Source organism: Thamnophis elegans, chromosome 8 (genome assembly GCF_009769535.1).
Source record: "Thamnophis elegans isolate rThaEle1 chromosome 8, rThaEle1.pri, whole genome shotgun sequence".
In the NCBI taxonomy this organism is placed as follows: Eukaryota; Metazoa; Chordata; class Lepidosauria; order Squamata; family Colubridae; genus Thamnophis; species Thamnophis elegans.
This window is the reverse complement of record NC_045548.1, coordinates 31,083,651-31,107,609: the sequence shown is the minus strand read 5'-3', so window position 1 is coordinate 31,107,609 and position 23,959 is coordinate 31,083,651. Positions and strand designations below refer to the sequence as shown.

The following is a 23,959-nucleotide window of genomic DNA, read 5'->3' as shown; positions in this document are numbered from 1 at the left end:
CTATGACTACCTTTTGAAATAAATAAAAAATCTTTCAATAATCTACATTTTTTTCTATATTTCCTTTGTCACCACCTACACAACAGGTGCCTGTTTTAATCTATACAAGCTGGTACTTAGTCTTCACTCCTACATAAACGCAATCATTTTGCAAACATATTCTAATATTAATTACCCCCTTGGCACCAAAAGTTAGGATTTCTTGATGCAGCCCACTAATGTAAAATGCATTAGTGCAGTTGTTAGTTTCAAGTATTCAGATTCAGATTCTCTTTAATAAATAGTGATGGGTGGAGTAATCTGTACTACTAACTACTGTTATGTACATGCTTTTTCATCGGCGGGGGAGATTTCAACCCCTCATATTTTGATACAATTAACATTAGTTTTGGAATTAAATAAATATCCATCAAATTATATTTCAAGAATATTCATATAATAATTTCATATAGTTTTGGTTTGTTACTACATGAAACTACTATTGGAGAACTGATAGGTGCAGAATCTAAAAACTTAAAGCAGAAATTCTGTTTTGCAGACGGTACTACCCCCTCCCTGCCTCCATTCCAACTATCTCATCCTACCATTTAAAACCAATTTTTAATGGATATTTATTGACTTGGACTAGATTGATTGTATCTTATTTCTTTAAGAGATTATTTTTATTCTCACAGCAGTGCAACAAATAGGCCAGGCTAAGAGTAATTAGTCCAAAATCATCCCAGGGATTTCATGGCTGAGTGGGAATTTGATCTGAGATCTCCCTAGGTTTTCTCTGTAACCACTATATTACATTTTTGAGTCAGGTGAGAAATGTAATTATAGCATCTTTGTAATATTTAATCATAATTTCTGGTATGTGTTAAATAAATAATAGAAATGGATTCTATGGAAAGTGAGACAGCATATAACAATTTCAAAAGAATGTATAAAATCAATGAGAAGAATTTTCAAGAATTATTAGGACATCTTTTCCTGCAAAAGACAATGATAACCATATTGTTAAGTTACTTAACTGATAATTAGATAATAAAAATACTTGTTTACTATAATATTATTACTTACTCTTGTCAGTTTCATAATATTTTGTTTATGGTTAATACTCTATTCAACTTCCATTTAAAGAATTACTCTTTCTTTGCCATTCTCATTAAGAAATTGTTTAGAGATTCTTTATAACCTAATTGATCTATCAGTCAATATTAAGGATATGACCAAAGGATCAGATAAGTAGTGATGCTTTGTTTTGTTTTTTGAGATCTAGATCAAGTAATACATATTCAAAGATTCTCAAAAGAGTAAAAGAAATTGGCAATTTTGCCAGCAATGTAACAAACTAAATCATGTTTTTTTTCTTTTCCTAGACAGTCATTTTAAAGTAAGGATATGGTGTTTTGATGCCTTAATGTGAGAGTCAAATACGACATTAAGAAATTTTTTTTAAAATGGTCTAAGAATTTTTCTTGACAGATTTTATGGAGAATGAGAGTTGAACAATATTCAGTTGATAGGTAGAAAAAAACTTCTACATATATATAATTAATCTAAAGAGTTGAAATATTTTTTCTCAATCTAACCTGTATATTTTATTTTTAGGCTGATCAGGCACAGAAGAGAGAGCAGAAAGTGCCAAAGCTCAGATTAGAAATGAAAGCAAACCCAGAAAAGCTTTGAAAACCTAGGTGCTCAGTTACTACTGTGCTGAGTATCATAGAAATAACTATTAAGGCACTATCTTCAAGATTGGAAGAGCAGAATGAAGCAGTTAAAACTTTGGGCTCTGTCTAACCCCTCCTCCCTCTTTCATTTTTGTAGGAAGATAATATTTGAGTTGAGTTCCATCGTTTCTTCCTTTATTTTTTTTGTATAAGCAATGTCAATGTTGGCAACACTTTGCTACTGATCTGATGGACAGAACAGAGTAACCAGCTCTACAGATGTGACAACTGTGTTTGAAGACAGAAAACCCAATGACAGATAAAGATTTATTTATTTATTTATTTCAAAGTTTTATATAGCCATTCTTCTTATGTGCCATAACTCTGAATGCTTACAAACAGTGATTCAACCTGGTAGGAAAAAGGTTCAGCCTTCTCTTTTAGTCTTTAGAAAAAACCTTAAAACCTGGTTAAGCTGACTGTATGGGGTTCTGAAAGAGAAGCTGCTGGCTGGAGGTGGTTGGTACTAACAGAAGGCACCCTTTGTCTCCCCTCCAATTCCTCCCTTTTTAGCTTGTTTTAATTTTTTTCAATTTGAATCTATTTTTATATTTAAAAGTGTTGAATGTTTATTTTATCTTTATGTATGCCATTCAGAATCACCTGATCCAGAAGAAGGACAGCAAATAGAAATAAAAAACAATAAAATAAAATAAAATCTCAGTGTTGCTTAGGTTATGTGTTCTTCCTTATAAGAAGTGTGCACAAACCAAATACCTGCTGATGACTAGCCGGTCAAGAACAGATACTTTACTGGATTATAAGCAGCAGTCAAGTTACTTGAACATAAATCTAATTAACTGTATATGGTTATAAAATTAACCCTGATTCAATTTGGATCGGAGGTTCCAGAGTCAAAGAAATCAGTTTATGATTCAAAATTTGATGGCAACCTGATCCAATTCAGACCTCTGAGTTTCAAGATTCAATCTGGAAAGAAAAATTGAGTAGGGACCTTGATTAAACCTTGATTGCTTTTCATGAAATAGTAGACTTTGCTGTCTCTGATCACGAGTATCTTGAAGTCATATAGCTGGTTGACAAGTATGGCTGTTCTGGGAAACTCAGATGCTAAACTGTTGTGGCCCAGCAGGAGCCGTTGGAGCTGCAAACAGACTCCGACAGCGAGGGGCCCTATGAGTTGGCTCTGGAAGATGTGGAGGACCCTGGACAGGGTTCCGACTCCGAGCAGGGATCAGAGAGGCTGGTTGGCCACCAGGAGGCACCTGAGGCATGGAGCAGCGGTGAAAGCCAAAGGGAGTGTGCTCCTGATGTCAGGCCTTGGAGCAGTGGGGAGGAGACAAGGGAGTTGGTCCTGGACGCCCGGCAACGGTGGGCAGATAGATGTAGAGAACAACTATGCAGATACAGAAGATAATTGGACCGAGGTGGTTGTAATTAGGCTCCTCTCAAGATAGTATATAAGGAGAGACTTTGTGAGGAGGCTGGTTGCAGGATTCAACTTAATTATCAATGCTGGAGAAGCTGTTATCTGTATCTGTCGGAGTCTGGGTTGCTGCCAATGTTCTTTATCTGTTCGTTTGTGTTTGGGCTTTCAGCCACCAAGATTTATAGTTCTGCTAATAAAGTGTTGAGGCATTCCAGCTAAACTTGTTTTGGCATTCGTTACTGGACGGAGGAGGGAGTCAGAACACTAAACTATGAGGAGCTAAGTTTGGACTCTTCTCAGCTTGCATAGAAAGAATGATCCCTTGAGAGATGGCATGGTTTAGTGGTAGCCATGTGTTGAAATACATTGATTTGACAATGGAATAACTCGCAAAAAGTGCAGTATACCGCCCTCCTCTCTGGAACATACCACGTTCTAGAATTTACTAAATTGGTCTTCCATGGCAAATTGTTTCTGATTGACATACTTTAGTTCCCTTAACCAAGCTATGCATAGAACAGCATGATCTAAATATATATATATATATGGTGGGAGCTCCAGAATCTATTCCTGAATTGACAAATTGTTCACCCCTCTATTTTGTTCCCTGATTAAAGAGATTTCTAGATCAGTGATGTGACTTGTTGACTATAATTTGCATTGATTGAAAGACCAGAAGCAGAATGGCACAGTGAGATATAATGTCACAGAGATAGGAAATCTATAGAGAACTTTTACCAGTAATCCATATTTTTAAAGTAGTAAAAATTTGAGTCAATACCTGGCTTCCACTCATTTCCAAAGCCTTAAATGTGCCTCAAACCTACAGAATTTTAAAGTAAGAGCAACTTTTGAACCCATATTTAAAATGTTGATAATTGCATTGAAATTGTTAGTTGTGTTAACAGGAGTATCATAGAAACGTTACATATATATATTAACATGAGAGTTAGCAAAATTGGGGCTTATGAATTGGCAGATAAATTAATTTGAGAACTAAAAATGAATTGATCCTCAAACAATGTTAGCCTTGCCATTCCCCAAAAGCTTGGATAAGCAAGAGTTTATTCAGGTGAAAATTTTCATTGACTATTTGACTGAAGTCAATATCAGAAAACACATCTTGCCATTCAACCTACTCTCACAGAATTTTTCATATAAAGAACCAAAGTTGCATTATTTCTATCATCTGTAAGTATTCCAAAGCTAAAATACTTTGGAAGGAAGTGAAATGCTTGGAGCTGTTCAATTGTTTTAAGGCATGCCTCTATTTTGATATATAAATCTACCTCAGTGAGGTAATCATTGGAGGTGTGAATTTAGTGGCATTGACTATTCAGCGTTTCATGAAAAACAGGCCACAAGGGTGCAGTGAGGTGCAGAGAGAGTTAGGATTTTATCTATGTCCTTTCTACCAGCTTTTTTGTCTAAAACATTGCATATTTCAGGTCATTTCCTTCTGCCTTTGTTCCGAGGTGCCCAGATAAAGCCCATGCTGTTTGACTGTATTCCTGGTAGGATGTAGTTAGCTAGATTCTAGACTTCTATACTGTAGAAGTAGGTAATATTTTAAATAAATATCCCATTATAGTAATAAAATTGGCTTTATTACTCATTGTTCACATTCTCGGGAATGTTCAAATGTTCACACAGAGAGAGAGAATGTCTGCTTCCAACAATTCAATCAAAGCTTCATCAAACTAAAAAATTCATCACAAGCTCTGCAGAGCCCTAAAATTTATGTTTTGCTTGTAAGAAGGAAGTAGGTTGTGCAAATCCTTTGAAACTTCTGGAATGTATGGGAATATAAGCAAGACACTTCTACCTGAATCACTGAACCTGCTGCATCTTTTTACAGGCACTCATAGCTACTTTAGGATGTATTTCCACCTGACGTCTACGTGCATCTACAGTGACTTTGCTTTGCATTTTTAATAAATTGAGAAAGACCTCTTTCAAATGATATGTATAACCCTAAAAGCCAAAAGACCAAACTTATTTCCATTTCAAAAGAATACATGACATGCAATAACAATTGCTGTGCATAATGGTGGCAGGGACAAATGCTAAACCACTGTTTCTTTAGGTACGGTTGCTAATAAGCCATAAGTACCTAGATTCTTATTTAGCCATGAACTATATTTTATGAACTACAATGGCTCTTTTCACAGAACATATTAAACCCTAATATAAATTGTTTGGTTAGACTTAAGGCTTTTGGGATGATTTGTAAACCAATGTTTATGGCTTAGTGTGTTATGAAAACAAAATGAATTGGAATTATTTGATGAGCCATGATTAAACAAATCATAGAACAGTGATGTACCAACTAGGTTTATATATAAGAAAGATATTGACAAAACCTGAGGGATGACCAAGCCAACAAAAGCCAGACTCCATATTCAGCTGAGCTAGCAGGGAAGATCTGACCTTGCAAAAACTGGCGTTGTATTTCTGACTAGATAACTAGATAACCTCCACATGCAATTTAAGTGCCCTTGGTAGTTTTAAGTGCCCTTGGTATGATAGGATGGAGATCAAAGATGTAAGTGTAGATTTAAGATTTACTTTGTTCCTGTAAATGTCTTGTAAAAACTTTGTACCTTAAAATCTACTTGGACTTGTTAAATATTTTATATGTTCTGCTTGTAATTATTATAATGATTTATATTTTGTCTCTTCTGGAGAAGCTCAGGGCAATCTCCCTTCATCTTATGCACACAACGACTTATTGGGATACAGTGGGCAGACAGAAATTCATCCAAGAATTTTCATGGCTAAAGGTGGATTCAGAGCATCAGTATTTTTACTGCAACATTTAGCTATTTAATCATTTAATACTGGTTCACTAAATTTGGCCTTTTATTCTTATTAATACTGAATAATATCCTGAAATCTAATGGAATGAAGACATACAGTATCATTGAGGTAAACATGACAGCCAAATGACACATATATTGTATATATGTTTAAGACAATTCTTGTTTAGAGTCTAACGATCAAAGCACATTTTTCAATGCTGCAAATGTCATATTATACTAACACAAAATGTAGAATGCATGATGAGGATTATCTTTTCTGTTCTTACAAGCATGTGATATTTTGAAACCTTTAACTTCTTTTGAATTAAATGAAATCTGTTTTTCAGAGAAACTGGCTAAAAGAAGCAAAGCAGAGGAAAAGTTGGATGAGCACCGAGTCTGTCCTTGTCGTCTCTGCCAGAGAGTAGACTCAGAAGCTTTAAAAATCTTGATGATGTTATCCAAACAATACTAAGCTTCAGCCTGATTTTAAGGATTAGAAACATCATTCTTTGAAAGGCCTTTGATGCAAATGGAAGTTGATGTGGAACCTGGTTAAAATAAGACAGACAATCTTGTGCATTAAATGCTATGGAATCTCTTATATTCATGTCCTCTCATATCCTGGTAATACTCATGCTCAGAATCAGCAGAAGAAAATGTTTCCTTTATTTGTAAAATAAAGCAAAGATTTCTATAAATGAAACTGAATTGCTGTTAGCCACAGTGGGGCTGAAGTCATTTCTCTATTGTGAATGCAAAACCTTCAATATTTTTAAAAGATCATTAGTGTAGACAAAATTTATTCAGGCAAATAAATTTATTAGTCATTTTAATAATGTTTTTTTTTAAAAAAAACCACATTCTTAAGGTCTTCTGTTATATACCTCTTTCCTTCCTAATGCTGAGTAGTGTGATGTGATTTCATTCTAAAGGGTTACATTGACTTGTTTTTAAATGCTATGGGCAAATCCCCTATGCTTAGATATATTTTATTCTAAAAAAGTCCTGAGACTTGGCTTGTATAACAATGCTTCTTAAGTATAAAATATCAAGGTTCCAGTCAATGAGAAAATTTCTGACCGATACAGAATTATCTTGATGGATAAATTGAAACATATCAAATATATGATGAATGTATACTATAGTGCAACCTCTAGCCCTTAAGATGCCACAAGACTCTGTTTGTCTGCATCAGATAAACAATTGATTATCAACTTGAAAATCAACAGTCAATACAGAAGTTTACTTCCAAAATCCTTATTCATATGCAGACAAATATACAGGATTTTTTTCAATAACTTGTTTATATAATAGATACTGGAGAGTGAAATTACTACCATTAGTAAAACTGTGCTGTATAAAAATAGTTAAACTGGTTGCTGACATTAATAATCTCTTACTTGAATCTATGTCTAAATGACATGAACAGTACATATAATTTTCACCATCCAATATATGTAGGACTATTTTTTTCTATACTTACGTGAATACATCTTTCTCTGTAATTCCATGTACTTTTATGTTGTGAACATTGATGCTTATAGTTCAGCTCTGCACCCAGCCTTCTAGTGCTCAGTGATAGATCTCAAGTATTTTGAAGAAATACAGTGTCTTATTTTCTTGTTGAAAATCATGGTAAAACATGTACTTTAGGTTTGCTGATTTTCATTTGAAATTATTTGTCTCATACTGAAGTTTCTGCAGCAGCTCCAGAATTACTACATTTTGTAGCTTCGTTCAGAGCTTTTTATTTCTAGCTGACTCAGTTTGGCTTTGACTTTTTCGGGTGATTCTAGAGACATGAGCTGTCTTATGTGAGTCATTGTGTTTTCTCAATACACTGATCTCTAATCATCTCATCTGCCATATTTCCAAATTCACATGTAACGATTAGTTCCCTCAGAGCAGCAATATAGTATAATGATGATTCCCTTGGTTTCTGCTCATGCTGGCAAAATGTGTAGCAATTAGCTATCACTTTGGGCACCAAAAATCATTTAATGCAGTGAGTGTCAACTCATATTTAGCATATCTTAAGAACAGAGTAGAATATTCTTGTCCCTTTTGCACAATGGCATTGAAAACTCATTATAAGATTGGATTTTAGAAACATTTCCATTGCTTACTTATTTTAATTATTGCACTTAAACACTACATTTTCAACAGAAGCAACAACAAAAAGTCAAAGTAGCATATATAATTCTTCACCCTTTTACCTTCAAGCATCCCTTTGACGAACATTATGCTGAGACCTAGTCATTAACTCAAATTATCATAGTCACGTGTGTGGATTGGAAATTATACTTAAATCCCTTTTTAAAAATATAGTCTTTATTGAAAGTTTTTTAAAAAGAAAATAAAAACTAATATAAAGTAAGAAAGAAGAGAAAAGAAAGAAAAAAGATAGCAAAAGGTGCAAGAATGAAAAAAGCTGAAGAAAAACAGAAAAGAAAGAAAAAAGAATTGGCTTCTGATGGCCTTTACAACAGTTAAAAGTACCATTATATTTTAATCTCTCTCTAAAGTTACATCATAATATTCTTCTCACTTTCATCTATCCTTTCAAAATATCAAAGCTATATATCCCCTTTTTTCATTTTAATGCAAAAAATCTATTAGAGGTTTCCAGTCACCAATAAATGTAGTGTATTTTCTCTAATCAAAGAAGTTAATTTATCCATCTCAGCAAGATCTGTCCACTACTCTCACTGTTCCTCCATAGTGGGAAGTGTCAAATCTTTCCTTCTCTGTGCATATCAGATGAGTCCTCAGATGACAATTAAGATGATACTTAGAGCTACCAGCTACCAGGGCCAAGAATAGTAAAAGATGCTGAGAATTGTGTTTTAGCAGCATCTGAAAAATTCCATGGGAAAATAATTTAACTGAAATGCCGTATCTATTTCTCTCACATAATCAGAGAAGGCCAGGTTTATATATCACACTATATTATAATGTGGTTTGCCTGTTTATGACTTAGTGCATTATGTGAATCTAACAATTGAAATTTGTAAACTATATTTTAAGGGCTACTTTAACATTGGAAATGGCAAAATTGTTGGCGCTACAAAGTTTAGTGGAGTAGATTTGGAGGGAATTTGGGATATGTTTTTTTTACCATTTTATGCTACATTTTTGATTTTCAAACTGCTTATAAGCTGGCTGTTCTGCAAAATGTGCCTAATGGTGTGTAGCTTGCATGTTAGACTGCTGTGTGTTGGGTTTCCCAATTTTTATTTTCTGTATTTTCTATTTCTATAAACTCTCTTGAGTTTTATGGAAATGGATGGTATATAAAATTGTGTGTGTGTGTGTGTGTATGTATGTATGTATGTATATCAAAATAACCTATATGATTGATTACATGGCATCAAGTTCTTGTCAACTGTTAGTGACCACATAGATATATTTTCTCCATGATGATCTATCCCAATCTATATATTTAGGTGTATGTAAATGTCTAGGTCTCAAAATGTATGTATGACTACAGAAAGTTGTCTTAGCATATTGTTCCTCAGAGAGATGTTTAGCATCTATATAAAAGGCAGACAGAAGATTTAACTTCTAAGTTTGTTTTTTGGTAGGACCTGACCACATTTCAGCCATATCTATAACCAGTGTACTTTTTTAAAAAAATGTTGAGACACTGTATAATTTTATTCCCTTTCTCCTTTTCCTCTTGTTTTTGTCACCCTGGGAAGACAGATCATTGTTACTTATGGGCTATTGCAGAGTGGAAGTTGCTGCAAAATACGTATCTCTGTTGCCCATTTTCACCGTTGTCTGTGTTTAGATGCATAGCAAACAGATTAAACAAGGCAATGTGGCTTCTGCCCATATTTATTTCAGATTAAAATGCCATGTTACAAAAATTATGAACTTAAAATAAAAGTTTTCCTACCTTTCATATGCTGAATAAAGATCTCAGTTCAATGTCTTTCTTTCCTTGGCACAGAGCTGTAGTTTAGATCTTAATTCCCTCTCAAGTGACTTAATGGTACTGTATTGCTTAATTATAGCAGTTGCTAACTCCATCCGCTAAGATGTAACACTGGGACCCAAACATCTGCAAGATTTAGAAAGAACAGAGGATGCTGCATAATAAGATATCATTTTTGCTTTTATTTTGTTTTTTACTTAATGTGTCAGATACTGAGCAACTAAGTATTGCTGGAGTTATGCAACTTTGTGTGGGGGTGTTGTATGATATTATATGACATTGACAACATGCTTATTTGTAGGTATACTTTTCTGTGTGTGGGGGGAGTACTGTCAGCAATGTATTACGTAATACAATGTCTATTCTTGTTTATTAATGCAACAGTTCCAGAAAAGGTTTCCATATAGTCAGGTCTAGCCCATAAACAGAGCACTAGTAATGAAAAGACAATGACTTCCATTGGGTCAGAATACAGTTAATATTTTAATTTTTATTATTCAAATAAGAACTGAATAACAATTTTGGACTAGAAACTCAAAAGGTGGTGTGTTTTTTTAATGCTATGAAAAAGCATTAGTTAGCTTTTTTTAGTTTACTTTATTGTCATTGCACCTCATATAACAAAATTAAATGCCATCTTCAGTGTACATCATACATATTGTTTATCTAATTAATTAAATGAAATATCTATCATCTATCTAGCTATATTTCTATCTGTCTGTCCATCCCTCCCTCCATCCATCCATCTCATATATCTATCTGTCTGTCCATCCATCCATCCATCCATCTATATATCCTTCCTATCTATCTATCGATCTATCGATCTATCTCTTTCTATCTATAAGTTTATGTACACACACACACACACACACACACACACACACTTCTCAGATGTACTGGCTGAATTCTGAAAATTGTAGTCCAAACACATTTGAAGGGAAAAATTGGAAAAACTGGTTTAGAATGTCTGCTTTGGGTTTATACCACTGTTGCAAATCCTTTGTGTGCAACCCTTGATTCAGCCAGCTTTATTTAAGAATATTCTTTTTAATAATACTCTAGGATTTGACAGTACATAATTCAACCCAAACTTTATGGCTTAGATCCAAAGAAACAGGAATGGGACTTGGCTTGCTTTTTCTCTCTGTAATCTAGCCTCCTGGGCTTTTCTGAAAAAGCCAGTCATGAGAGTACAGGTCTTTCAGTAGAGTATAAGATGTAATGTGAGGACTGCACTGGAAGGACAGTTGTGACCGGAAGAGCAAAAGAAGCTTGCAGGGACAGAAAAGCTGTCTCATAGAAGAGGATTAAATATAGAAATGTTTCATTCGCTAAAGATCTTGAAAAGGTTGCTTGTTGCAGGTTATATAACAAGAGGATGCCATTAGAAGACAGAGCCTTGGTTCCAGCCAGAGTAACCTGTAATAGTTCCTAAATAACTACAAATAAAGTTATTCTAATTCACATTTATAATGTTTTTCTCCCCTGGAAGAAGAGAAAAAGTACCTATTTAAAGTTGTTTCAGTTGCTATAGAAACGGTTTCCCAGGCATCAGTAGACACAGTTCTTTAATAATCTTTTGTCCATGACTGTCGAAAGAGTAGGAGTCACAGGTGTGCAGGCAAGTATATCTGGAACAAAGTTAGAAAATGTGTCAATGTAAAGAGTATAATATTCATGTACTGGTGTCTGTCTTTATCTTTAATTGTATATTGCTCTAGGTGCAGAATAATGTTAAACATGGAGTATCAACATTATATTAAGAAAGGATTTTTAGGAATATGGGGCAAATCCAGGGGTAGCATTCATCCGGTTCGGACCAGTTCGGGCAAACCGGTAGTTCCGGTGAGCAGTTGGCCCTGCCCACCCGCCCCTGCTCTTTCCCGTACTATATTTCCCTGTTTTTTAGATCAGCTGATTCGCGCAGCACAGTGGATTGCCATGCGTCAACTATTTTACGCACTGGCGCTGACATAGAAGGTAAGTTGTTAAGCTTAAAATGGGCGGTTTTGGAACGCTGTGTGCACAAAGCACACATTAGATGTGCACATGTGCAAAACACGCATGCGCTCACCAAACCAGTTGTTAAGCTGTTTGCATCCTACCACTTGGCAAAGTTTCAGCTTGGACCATCACCAATATAAATCACCCATTGCTTCTTTGGCATTGGCTTCCTCTTCCCAGCCTATCACAAAGGCTCTCCATCTCTGTGTTTTCCAACATTGATTCAAAACTGCTGGTTTCCAACCTGAGTTACCTTAACCCCTTTAGGGCAGAGGTTCTTCAATGCGTTGTTCCATTCTGTTCCATTCCGGTCTGATTGACTGCATTGCCTGTCATGGCCTCTCACCTCCAGCAGTCAGGTGTTACCTGGGGCACCCATTTTGTCCTGAACTGCCAAGCTGCTATAATCGCTACTAATTGGAAGTTGCTGTTTCTTAGAAACAATTTTACAGTTGATCCAATATGGCCTATTAAGTCAATGACTAATCTTCAATCCTAGATACTCCTTTTCCTTTAATACCATAAATTTTCACTTCCTTTCTCTTGATTTTTAAAAAAATATATTTTAAGTTGCAACTAGGAACATTGCTTTGTTTCTATGAAGCTAAATTATCAGTACTTCCTTGCTATAAAATTTCCATAGGCCTATAGAAGAATAATGGGGGTGGGGGGTGGGAAACTGTTTAATGATGACAATGAGGGGGGGAGAAAAAGAAAGGCCTCTGTTAATGTGAAAGGAAGTAGTGTGGAAAACCATGTGTGGAAATAGCATTAGCACTTAGACTTACAGTGTTTTACAGCCCTCTCTAAGCGGTTTACAGTGTCAGGATATTTTCCCCAACAATCTGGGTCCTCATTTTATTGACTTCGGGAGGATGGAAGGCTGAGTCAACCTTGAGGCTTGTGAGATTAGATCTGCCAAGCTGCTGGTAGCTGGTGATCAGCAGAAGTAGCCTGCAGTACTGCACTCTAACCACTGCGCCACTGCTGCTCTTTGCTACTTCAGAAATATCTGAAGTAGCAAAGGAAAGACACAGGGATTATTAGAGCGGAATCCCAAGGCTCAGGAAAATAATTTAGGAACTTTTAAATAATTTTAGGCTAGTAGAGATTTAGTTTTTAAAACTACTAGAAAAAAATCTTAGAGGAAGAATTTGAAGCAAGTTTAACAGCATAACAGGCACTTGTAACAAATTTTGCAGTGCAGAGTGATCTCTATTTGAGACTGCAGACATCGAACTTTTAATTTTGATCTCCAGCAATCATCAGAATCCAACACCAGTAAAAAAATGATCATTTCTTGCATTGTTAGGGAGGGCTTTCCCCATTAATATCTTGTTAAGAATTTCCCCCCTAAATCATCATTATACTTTTGCAAACAACAAAGTTCTTCCAAAACTTCTGTTTCAGTGATTTGGTTAGTTCTATTTGTAATATGCATATAGAAAAAAAAATGATGCTTAGCACTCTCAAAGGAGTAACATTGAACTGATATTCTGGCAGTTTTATTGGCTGTGATCAGTGCTTAAGCTTCTGATAGATTCACTGTTGACCAAGAAGACTCAGATTCTAATCCATTCTCAACCAGGGAAATTTAACAGGTGGCTTTTTAGCTACTGTCAACCCTGTCACAGAGTTATTTGTGTGGGTGGGGAGGGAATTGTGGAAAGAGTGTTTCGTATTCATTTTGAATTCCTGAGTAGTAATCTAATAAAAATTGGAATTCATTTATATTATTTTTCAATAGTTATATGATACAAATTGGAATTCATTACAAATTTAATAAAATTAAGGTTGCAAAAAATGTCATGACTGAAAGTATTTTGCACCTGGAATATCATTTATCATAAAATCATCTCTGAACTTGATTTTAGTCCCTGTTGATTTTCCAGTGAAGTTTTTTTTTAAACCCTCTTAGCCAGCTAAGTGTTTCACTTTTTTTCTGGGCTGAAATATTTCAGTGAAACACATTTTGGAACTGAGCCCAAATGCCTCAGACAAAACTCTGGCTTCTTTGAATGGATGAAATTGTTGTATAAGATTTAATGAAAACTATATTTTGAAAATGGCTTAATGGTCTTGATGTGTTCTCCCTCTCTCTTGGTATAACATGGGCCAAAATCTTCAAATTACTTACCCAATAGTCATCTCATAGGACTACTCCAACAGCTCTCCAGAGCCAAGTGGTTTTTTTAGAAATGCAGCTGAAGGATTTTTTCCCCATTCTTTTTCTTGCTGTTGTAATAGTTTAGCAAATACTCCCTAGACTAATGCTGGAAGCAAAAAGTCACTTGGGACTATCACCCATCTTGGCTTCTCTTTTACTGTTTCGTTTTCATAAGAAGTTTGTAAAGAGAAGTGTCTCCCGACATACAATGTTAGCCTACAAGAAACTTAGCCACAGTTTCCTTTGGTGAATAGATAGTGTTGAAAATTAAAGGGCAATTCAGGGGTAAGCAACCTGGTACCTCCCCCAAATGTTTTGGACTAAAATTCTGTATAAGATAGCATGTTCAATAATAAGGAATTGTGGGAGTTGTAATTAAAAACATCTGGAGGGCATAGAATTGCTTATTTCTGATATAAATAATACAGCTGGCCTCCAGAGTAGTTAAATAATAATAGATAGCAAAGGTGAAGCCAAAATAAGCTGTTATTTTTCAAGTGTGGGCTACTTCACATAGACTAAATGAAAGATAGGATTCTTTTCCTTTTTTATAAGCTCTAGCTATTGTAGAAAATAATAGAATTGAAAAGTTGGTGAGTCCTACAGGAGGGGGGCAGATTTTTTTTGTTGAGCAGTATATAAGGTATCCATTCTACAAACTGCATGCAACATGCAAACCTCATGTCCTTTGTTGTGCCTCTCAGACTTCTTTCTAAAATCTAGTGCAGGTTTTGGTAGCATGATCGTTTTCTGAAAAGAAGGATTTAATTTGGTGTCCTAAATGTGTCCTCCAATGAAATTGGCCTTTGCAAGCCAATTTTAAAAATATGATAGTTTCCCTGTCCGCTCCTGATCTTCAGACATACAAAAAATGACCACTCTTGATCTACACTATTGGCAAAGACTTTAAATGCCTCATCCATCAAGCAGTGCCTTCCAATGTAGTCTATTGTCTACAAGTCTATTGAGAACAGTTTCAGATTCAAACCTTTATTGTCAATGCACAACATGTGTACAATGAGTTTGGCTGAGTCTTCCTTAGTGCATCCCCCCAACACAAATACATGTCAATAACTCACAGTGAAAGACAATCCCTAACCCAGTAAATCATACTAACAAACACACAATCCTGTATACATATATGTATGTAACATTTCATTATAATATTACATTACATTATTTGACACAATCAAGGCACCATCTAGAGAGGATAAGTAGCAGAGACATGTTTTAAATAAGTGAACTAGATGCTAAGAAGATCCCAAGATAATTGAAGCTGATATTCTCAACTATAGACAGGATATATCATAGTGAATATGTGACTTCACCTAGAAATTATATATGCAAATATGTTCTTTTATTAGGAGGATGTATATAATAACAAAAAAGGAATTAAATCAGTAGCAAATATTCAAGACTCACACAGAGCAGATTGCTCAAGAAAAAGAGGCAAGCTACTAAAGATTAACCAATACAGATATGCATTGTTTCATTATAGATGAGTTAAGAAGGTAAGAGTAATGCTCAAATGACAAGGTCAAAGGGTTTATTTAAGAAAATTACAGAAATTTGGGTTGATCCTCCCCCTCCGTCCACAGCCCAAAAAGAAACAAACTGTGAACTTCAAAGAAGATTCTTACCAGCTGAGATTCCTTACTGCTTTTTTCTTGTCTGAAAAAAGAGTTATCTTCTTGATATTGAGTAGATAACGAACCAGAACTCTGGGGGCAGCTCTGTTAAGCTGCCGACGGCAACAGGTCCCTCCCCGGAAGCCCCAAAGCTGAGTCATTCAACTCCGACCTGAACTTCGCAGCTGTTATTTACAGCACAAGACAGGAACCCCTCCCCCTTAGGACAATCTTTAGAAAACAGACTATTGAAAATCAATACGAGCAAAGACCAAACTTGTGAACTTTAAAATTTTTCCCTATCTGAAATACCAGCTTCAATGTTATAAAAATCTCTTTTGTTTAATTGTCTTCAAAATGGCGTTTACAGCTTCTGCATTTGTTATCTCCGGCTTCCTGGTACAGAATTAAAGGAATAACTTCTTATAATCTAATTAGATCTACTCCCTTAAAGCCTTCAAAGACTCTTTGTTGTTGATACAGAGACATTCCAAACATTCCAAACGGACTTTCTCTTTTGAAACCCTCCGTAAAACCCTTTGTAAAAAAAAAAAAAAAAAAGGGTGGGGGGAGGAATTTCTTTTTCTCCAAACAGCACAGTGGATTAGCAATTTAGAATAAATAATTAAAAGCAAAATATAATGGCATCCAAATCAACCTCTGTGAAATTACTTCCGAAAACGTCTCCCATACCAGGCACAAAGGTGCAGCCCCCACCATCTATGCCCCCTAGTGGAGACGTACTAACAAAAGAATTTTTCTTGGAAATGTTCAAAGAATCCAGAGAACAGAACTTAGAAATGTTTAGAGAGTCCAGAGAACAGAATCTAGAAATGCTTAGAGAGTTCAAAGATGAAATAAGGAATGAGATGGAAGTTCTATATGACAAATTCGATACTAGGGTCACTAAAATGAATGATAATATGATGGGAATTGTAAATGTGATAACAGAATATATTTCTGGAATGGAAGATAACTTAGAAATTCTCAATGAAGCTAAAAATAACCTGATATCCAAAACTGAAGTGGTGGAACAAAAAATTGATAATGCTGAAAAACAAATTATTATGATACAGTATAAGCAGATGGAACTTGCATTAAGAGTGAGGGGGCTGCGTGAAGAAAAGCAGGAGAACTTAAAGCAAATGTTTTCTGAAGCTTTTGACCGTCTGGTGGGAAAACCGGGATCCAATTTTGATTGGCAGATTGACAAGACTTTTCGTGTTAACTCGTGGGCGGCAAAACAAAGGCAACTTCCCCGAGATGTGGTAATATACTTCGTTACAAGAGAATCTAGAAATATGATATTACAGGAGTCTTATAATACTAAGCTTCAAATTGGTGGACAGGATCTGATTGTTTTGAAAGAAATACCACCTCAGATGCTAAGAGCCAGAAGAGATTATGCTTTTCTGGTGGAAGAGCTCAGAAAGCGTCAGATACAGTACAGATGGGATGCCCCATTCAGTATTATAGTTACAATGGACAAACAAAGATATCGTCTCAGTTCTGTATGGAAAGCTCGTGATTTCTATCATAAGATTCTGAAGATGGGATACCCTGAATCTTCGGGATATGGTGAAAAACCAAGAGACGAACAAGATAAACAGCAAACCACACAACCATCAGATAAAATGTATCATCTCCCTCTCCCGGAGGGGCAAGGAGTCAAGGAAAAAAGATCCAACCGTATGACCACCAGACAAACGGATAAACAAACTACCATGCAACAATCTCAACAATCGTTGGCCACTGATCAAGGAGCTACTGCAACAAGCTCAGAAGCTGTGGGAGGAGCCAAACCAAAGGTGAGACAGGCCTTGCGGGAGGCTCTAAAAAAGCTTCAGGCAACCAAAAATGACAACTAAGATTTTGACATGGAATGTTAACGGACTGAACTCTCCACAGAAAAGAAAGAAAATATTTCATTATCTCAAACAGTTTAAGAATGACATAATTTGTTTGCAAGAAACTCATATCAAATCAACCGATCAAAAATATTTGTTTAACCCCAAACTGGGCCAACATTTTGCGACCTCAGCCATGGAAAAGAAAAACGGCATAGTAGTATATTTAAGAAAAGACATTAAAGCTGAGCTAATTGAAGCAGATCCCTTCGGAAGATATATTGCATTAGATTTAATCTTAGAAGGGAAAAAGACGTTACTTTTGGGAATTTATGCTCCTAACCAACAACAAGATGGATTTTATAGAAATCTCCATGCTAAATTAGTACAGTGGGACTTTGAGTCTTGTATATTATTGGGTGACTGGAATGGCGTGATTGACACCAAAAGAGATAAGAAGACATCTCGCCCGAACACCAAATTCTGAGCTAAGTTACCCAAACCCTTTTTTGACATGCTGGACGACTTTGAATCGCGAGACGCTTGGCGCGAGAGGCATGCAGAAGAATATGACTTTACCTTTTTTTCCAACAGACATCAATCTCTTTCAAGGATTGATTTTATACTAATTACAAATGATTTACTTTGCAGGGTGAAGAAGACAAAGATTATGGCGAGAGTTCTTTCAGATCATAATCCAGTCTGGATGGAATTGGGAAGGGTAGCCCAGGCAAGAAGGTCCTGGAGGTTGAATGAAAACTTATTTAGATATGAAAAGTATGTTAATGATTGTAAAAAATTGCTATCGGAATATTTTGTTCTCAATATGAATAAGGGTACATCTATGGAATATGTATGGGATGCAAGCAAAGCGTATATGAGAGGAGTATTAATGAATATAAACAAAATACATAGACACAAACAAGGGCAAAAACGAAAAGAATTGGAAGAGGAAATTAAAGGGAAAGAGTCAGAATTAACATTGAATCCAGGAGATACAAAGATTAGGGAAACAATTGCTATATTAAAATCTCAGTTTGATATGCTGATCTCTGACCAGGTAGCCACCAGTTTATTATATGCTAAACATAATACTTTCTGCAATGCAAATAAACCCGGTAGGTGGTTGGCTTATCAGATTAGAAAAAAAAGGAAAGCTCGAAATGTATCCAAATTGTGTTACAGAGGGAAGGAAGTGTTTCAACAGGAAGAGATTCAAAAGGTATTTCGGGAATTTTTTACAGAGTTGTATAAAGGGGATAAAATTAAGGACGTAGATATAGACAAATACTTAGAAAAAGAGAAAATTCCCCTAGTTAGAGAAGAACACAGGCATAAGCTGAATCAACCTATAACCTCTGGGGAAATTTTGCAGGTAATTAAACAATTAAAGTTAGGGAAAGCACCAGGCACAGATGGTTTAACAGCTGTTTATTATAAAAATTTACAGTTAGAAATGGTAGAACCCCTCAGAGAACTATTCAATAAAATTCAATCGGGAGGGAAAGTGCCCCCCTCGTGGAAGACTGCGTTCATATCGTTGATACCCAAAGAAGACCAAGACCTTACCCAACCAAAAAACTATAGACCTATTTCATTACTCAATGTAGATTATAAAATTTTTACTAAAATATTAGCAAATAGGCTAATGGTGGTAATTCAACAATTGATACATACCGATCAAACTGGTTTTATACAGGGCAGACAGATGAAGAACAACGTTAGATTAATTATTAACGCTTTAGAATACCTGGGAAAGAACAATCAAATCCCAGCCGCATTCATATTTTTGGATGCGGAGAAAGCCTTTGATCGAGTTAATTGGCAATTCCTGCTGAAGACATTGCAAAAAATGCAGATAGGAGATGGCTTTTTACGGTCAATTGGTGCAATATATCAGCAGCAAACAGCCCAGATCATTGTCAATGGAAGTCTGACAGACTCCTTTCAAATTGAAAAAGGTACAAGACAGGGCTGTCCTCTGTCCCCAATATTGTTTATTATAACTTTGGAAATACTGTTGAATAAGATACGGGGCTTGGGCGGTCTAAAAGGGATTAAAATTAGACAGCAAGAATATAGAGTCCGTGCATTTGCGGATGATCTGGTCATAATATTGGAACAACCGCAGGAATCTAGTAGGGTATTATTGAACACGATCAATCAATATGGTCAAGTCTCGGGATTTAAAATAAATCTAGGAAAAACCAAAATATTAGCTATAAATATGACTATCAAACAGAAGGAAGATGCTAAGATGTGAGGTAGTCCAAAAAGTTAAATATCTTGGAGTTAATATTTTAATCTCAAATGGGAAATTATATAAGCATAATTATGAACCACTTTGGCATAGTATACAGTTGGAGTTGAAAAGGTGGGAAAAACTGCATTTGTCCTTGCTGGGTAGAATAGCGGCAGTAAAAATGAACATTTTACCAAAATTTTTATTTCTTTTTCAAATGTTACCAATACTTAAAAGAGAGGCGAATCTTTCAGAATGGCAGAAGGGTATTAACAAATTTGTGTGGGCAGGAAAGAAGCCGAGGGTAAAGATGAAAATAATGCAAGATGCACGTGAAAGAGGAGGATTGAAATTACCTAACTTAAAATTATACTATGATGCAGTGGCATTATCTGCAATTAGTGACTGGACTCATCTAACTAATGACAGAATTTTGAATATCGAGGGATATGACTTGTTATATGGTTGGCATGCTTACCTGTTATTTAACAAAAAAATGGATAAGAAATTTAAAAATCATATCTTAAGAAATGCTTTATTGCGGGTTTGGAAAAAATATCAACATAAACTAAATGATAAAGTGCCCATGTGGGCAATTCCTAGACATGCAATTGAAAATATGAATGTAGAACAAAAACACGATAGAACCACCTATAGACAACTTCTTATCTCAGAAAGAGGGGTGATGCAACTAAAATCTTTAGAGGTACTTAAAGAAGAGAAGGTAGTTCAAACGTGGTTTCAGTATGGTCAACTACAGGCTAGGTGGAAAACAGATCAAAAAATTGGCTTTGTAAAAGTTGAGGATAATTTGTTTAAACAAATAAGAGATCAAAGCTCAATGCATATAAAGAGGATATATAATGTACTAATACAGATGGATTCTGAAACGGAACTGATTAAGGATTGTATGATAAAATGGGCTCAGAATATCGAGGAACCAATAATGCTTGAAACATGGGAAAGAATCTGGGTAAGAAATGTGAAATTTACACAAGCACAAAACTTGAGAGAAAATTTTTATAAGATGTTTTATAGATGGCACCTAGATCCTAAAAAGCTTGCCTCTATGTATCCAAATGTTCAACCTAAATGTTGGAGATGTGGTTTCTGTGATGCTACATATTTTCATATATGGTGGACATGTCGTAATGTCAAGGCATTTTGGATAAAAATATGGTGGATCCTGCAAAACATCCTCAAAAGAAGGATAAAATTCACCCCCCAGTTGTTCTTACTGGGTATATGTATTGACTTTACAGCAGCAGAGACTAATTTGGTTCTGTACTTAATAACGGCAGCAAGACTCTTGGTGGCGCAGTATTGGAAGAAGAAAGATTTACCTACAATTCAAGAATGGACTTTGAAAGTTATGAACTTAGCCGAAATGGCCAAAATTTCAGCATATCTCAAAGAACATTCAAACGAGAGATATAAACGAGACTGGAAAAAATGGATTGATTACATAAAAAGTAAATATGGGACTAAGAAACTCCAGATAGCTTATGCTTAGTATCAGTAACAATTTAAATTGTTTAAAATTTGGGTAACAGTAAGGAGCTGAGTTCAATGTAGAGATATTTTAGACTGTGATTGTCCAAAAGTTATACCACGTATGGTCTTTGGGAAGTCGGGGGGAGGGAAGGGAGGTGGGGATTTAGGGGGAGGGGGGAGGGGGGAAATACAATATGTGTTAAATTCCATGATTGCATTTGTATACTGTGGCTTTTCAATGTTAGTGCGAAAATAGAACAAACCGAATATACTGGAAGATAATAGAAATATACCGAAGGAAAGAGTCGAGTGAAAGAAGAAGGAGGGTGGAGAGGGTGAGAGAGAGGAGGAGGAGAAGGGAGGGAGGGAATGGATTAGAGGGAGTGACAGGGTTAGGGTTAGAAAGAAGGGGAGGGGAAGTAGGCGTAGAGGGGTGTGTGAGAAGGAAGAATGAAAGTTGGAGGGGGTTGAAAGACGGTGTATGGTGGGCCAAGGTGGTATATTGGGTTTGTATTGTAGAGGGCATTTTCTATACAAGTGAAGGCCGTGTTTATTACTCAGTGTTATATGCCCTGATCAAGCACAGTAAATATGTGACTGTATAGAATGAAAACATAATAAAATATATATATATTAAAAAAAAATTACAGAAATTAAGGGGATGAACATTGCCTACTCTGTCTTCTATCACCTATAGCCTATATATGAAGGTTTGATCACTGCACTACACATTCTGGAAAATGAAGAGAAGCAGGCCTTAGTTAACAACAAAACTGCTGGAGCTGATGAAATGTCAGCAAAACTCTTCAAAGCCTTATAAGTTAAGTGAAAAACACTTTTTTCAGTCCCCAGGTAGTTCCTTAATAGCCAGATCTTGGTACACTTTCTGAATATTAACAGAAAGGATGCTGATTATATTTCTGAAGGAAATACTTCCATAAGATATATAATGCTCACTTTTAAGTCCCCTTTGTTGCATCTCATGGGAATGTAGACTTTAAATATATACTTTCTACATGCATCCTTGGATGGACAGATTCTAGCTGGGTTAAGGATTGTAAAGATTATCACCAGCCCCATGAATTGTACGTAGAAACCAAATGGCAACAAATGCAGTGCACTCAGTACAGGTTTGATGTGTCATTGTTGGGACATGCCTAACAGTACACAGGCTGCTGCATTTTGTACATGTTGAAGTTTCTGAGGGTCAAGGGTCATTCAATTTCCAAGTGATGAGCTCATAAATTACTGGAGTCCAGGTGATAATGGCATGACCACCTTCCTGTTCTATAATGGCCATAATTGTTAGACAATTTGAAAAAGGACAAAAACCTCTCCTGGGCACAGCCTCCACTTGCTAAACCAACAGCTGTTCTAAATCCAGGATACCCCTAGATTATGAATTAGACCATGCGGCCAGCCTCCTCTGCCACCACCGCTGCTGCCCCGGGCCTCCTCTTCTTCCACCGCGGCTTTTTGGACAACGCTGCCGCGGGGTCTTCTTTGCCCGTCGCTCCAGCTGCTGCAGCCTCGGCTCTTCGGACAACGCCTCAAGACCGTGCGGCCAGCTTCCTCTGCTGCCACCGCTGCCGTCCGCTGCTTCTTGGACAATGCCGCCTTCTCCGGCTGCTGCGGCCTCGGCTCTGCCACTTCAGGGAGCCGGTGTGCCTCAAGATCGTGCAGCCAGCTTCCTCCTCCACTGCCGCTGCTGTCCCGGGCGTGGCCCCTTCTTCTTCTCTGCTTCGGCTTTTTGGACAACGCCGCCACGGAGGCCTTCTTTGCCCGCTGCTCCGGCTGCTGCAGCGGTGGCGGCCAGCAATGACCAACAGGAAGAAATGGAAAACGGGAAAACAGGGCCAGCATTTTTTGGCTTCAACTGCACGCTGTTGCTGGGCTGCCTCGGGGAAAGCGACGGGCCGGATTTCGGGGAACGGGCCTTCGGGGAGGCCTCGGGCTGGAGCTGCACGTGCGCAAGGAGTATTGCGGTATTTATATTGAGTGTGGAAAGGGGGTATATAGGACCAACCAAGCATGCCAGGCCATGGGGAACCTTTGCCATACCAACTGCCTTACATGCTGCTCTGTGATACAAGGCCCCCGCAGAGAGAGAGGACAAGGACAAGGAGGACAGGGAGCCTGCCCCCCCAACTATCGTGAGCTGCCCCAGCCGCCTCAGACTTCCTACACTACTTCCAGGCCCCACAGGGGAGAAGAATGAGGAACCCCCCCTCCAAAACTACAGCCGGCTCCAGCCTCCTCAGACTCACGCTGAGCGCCTTCTCTGCGGATTTAAGAACTGTATTTTTTTAGCTGGTTTGTTGAGTGTATGAATATATGAATGTGAGAGAGAATGTGTCCACTTTTAATTTAATTATTGTATTATTGTATTTTAATGACTATTGTGGAGTGTGTCTCAGGAGAGTGTTTGATTGGTGAGTATGATAGGACCGGGAGTGCAACCTGGAGCCCCCTCCACTGAGTGCAGAAGCAGAAGTGGATGGGGGCCCAGAGTCGCCTCCCATCCTGGAGTGATTGGTGCGCATGGCTTGCCGGGAAGAATGGGGGCCATGAGGGAGGAGGGGGTCTACGGGGATGGGGGGAGGTTGGAGCATTTCAGTTACGACTGGGAGGGGCAGATATGATGGGAGCTGTAGGGCTAGCCATTACCGGGGAAGAAGGACTCGCTACATTACAGCGATTCCTTGTTCTGGCCCCTCAGGCTCAA

At 37.0% G+C, this 23,959-nt stretch overlaps 1 protein-coding gene across 1 annotated transcript in view; it reads left to right on the top strand.

The window, feature by feature from the left end:
- Positions 1 to 6,462, top strand: part of SS18 (SS18 subunit of BAF chromatin remodeling complex) — a 40,868-nt gene extending 34,406 nt beyond the window's left edge. The window contains exon 11 of the mRNA XM_032222419.1: positions 6,257 to 6,462. Within this exon, the coding sequence (XP_032078310.1) occupies positions 6,257 to 6,337 (81 nt within the window). The 3' untranslated portion in view covers positions 6,338 to 6,462. The remainder of the gene's footprint in view (positions 1 to 6,256) is intronic.
- Positions 6,463 to 23,959: the final 17,497 nt, after the last annotated feature.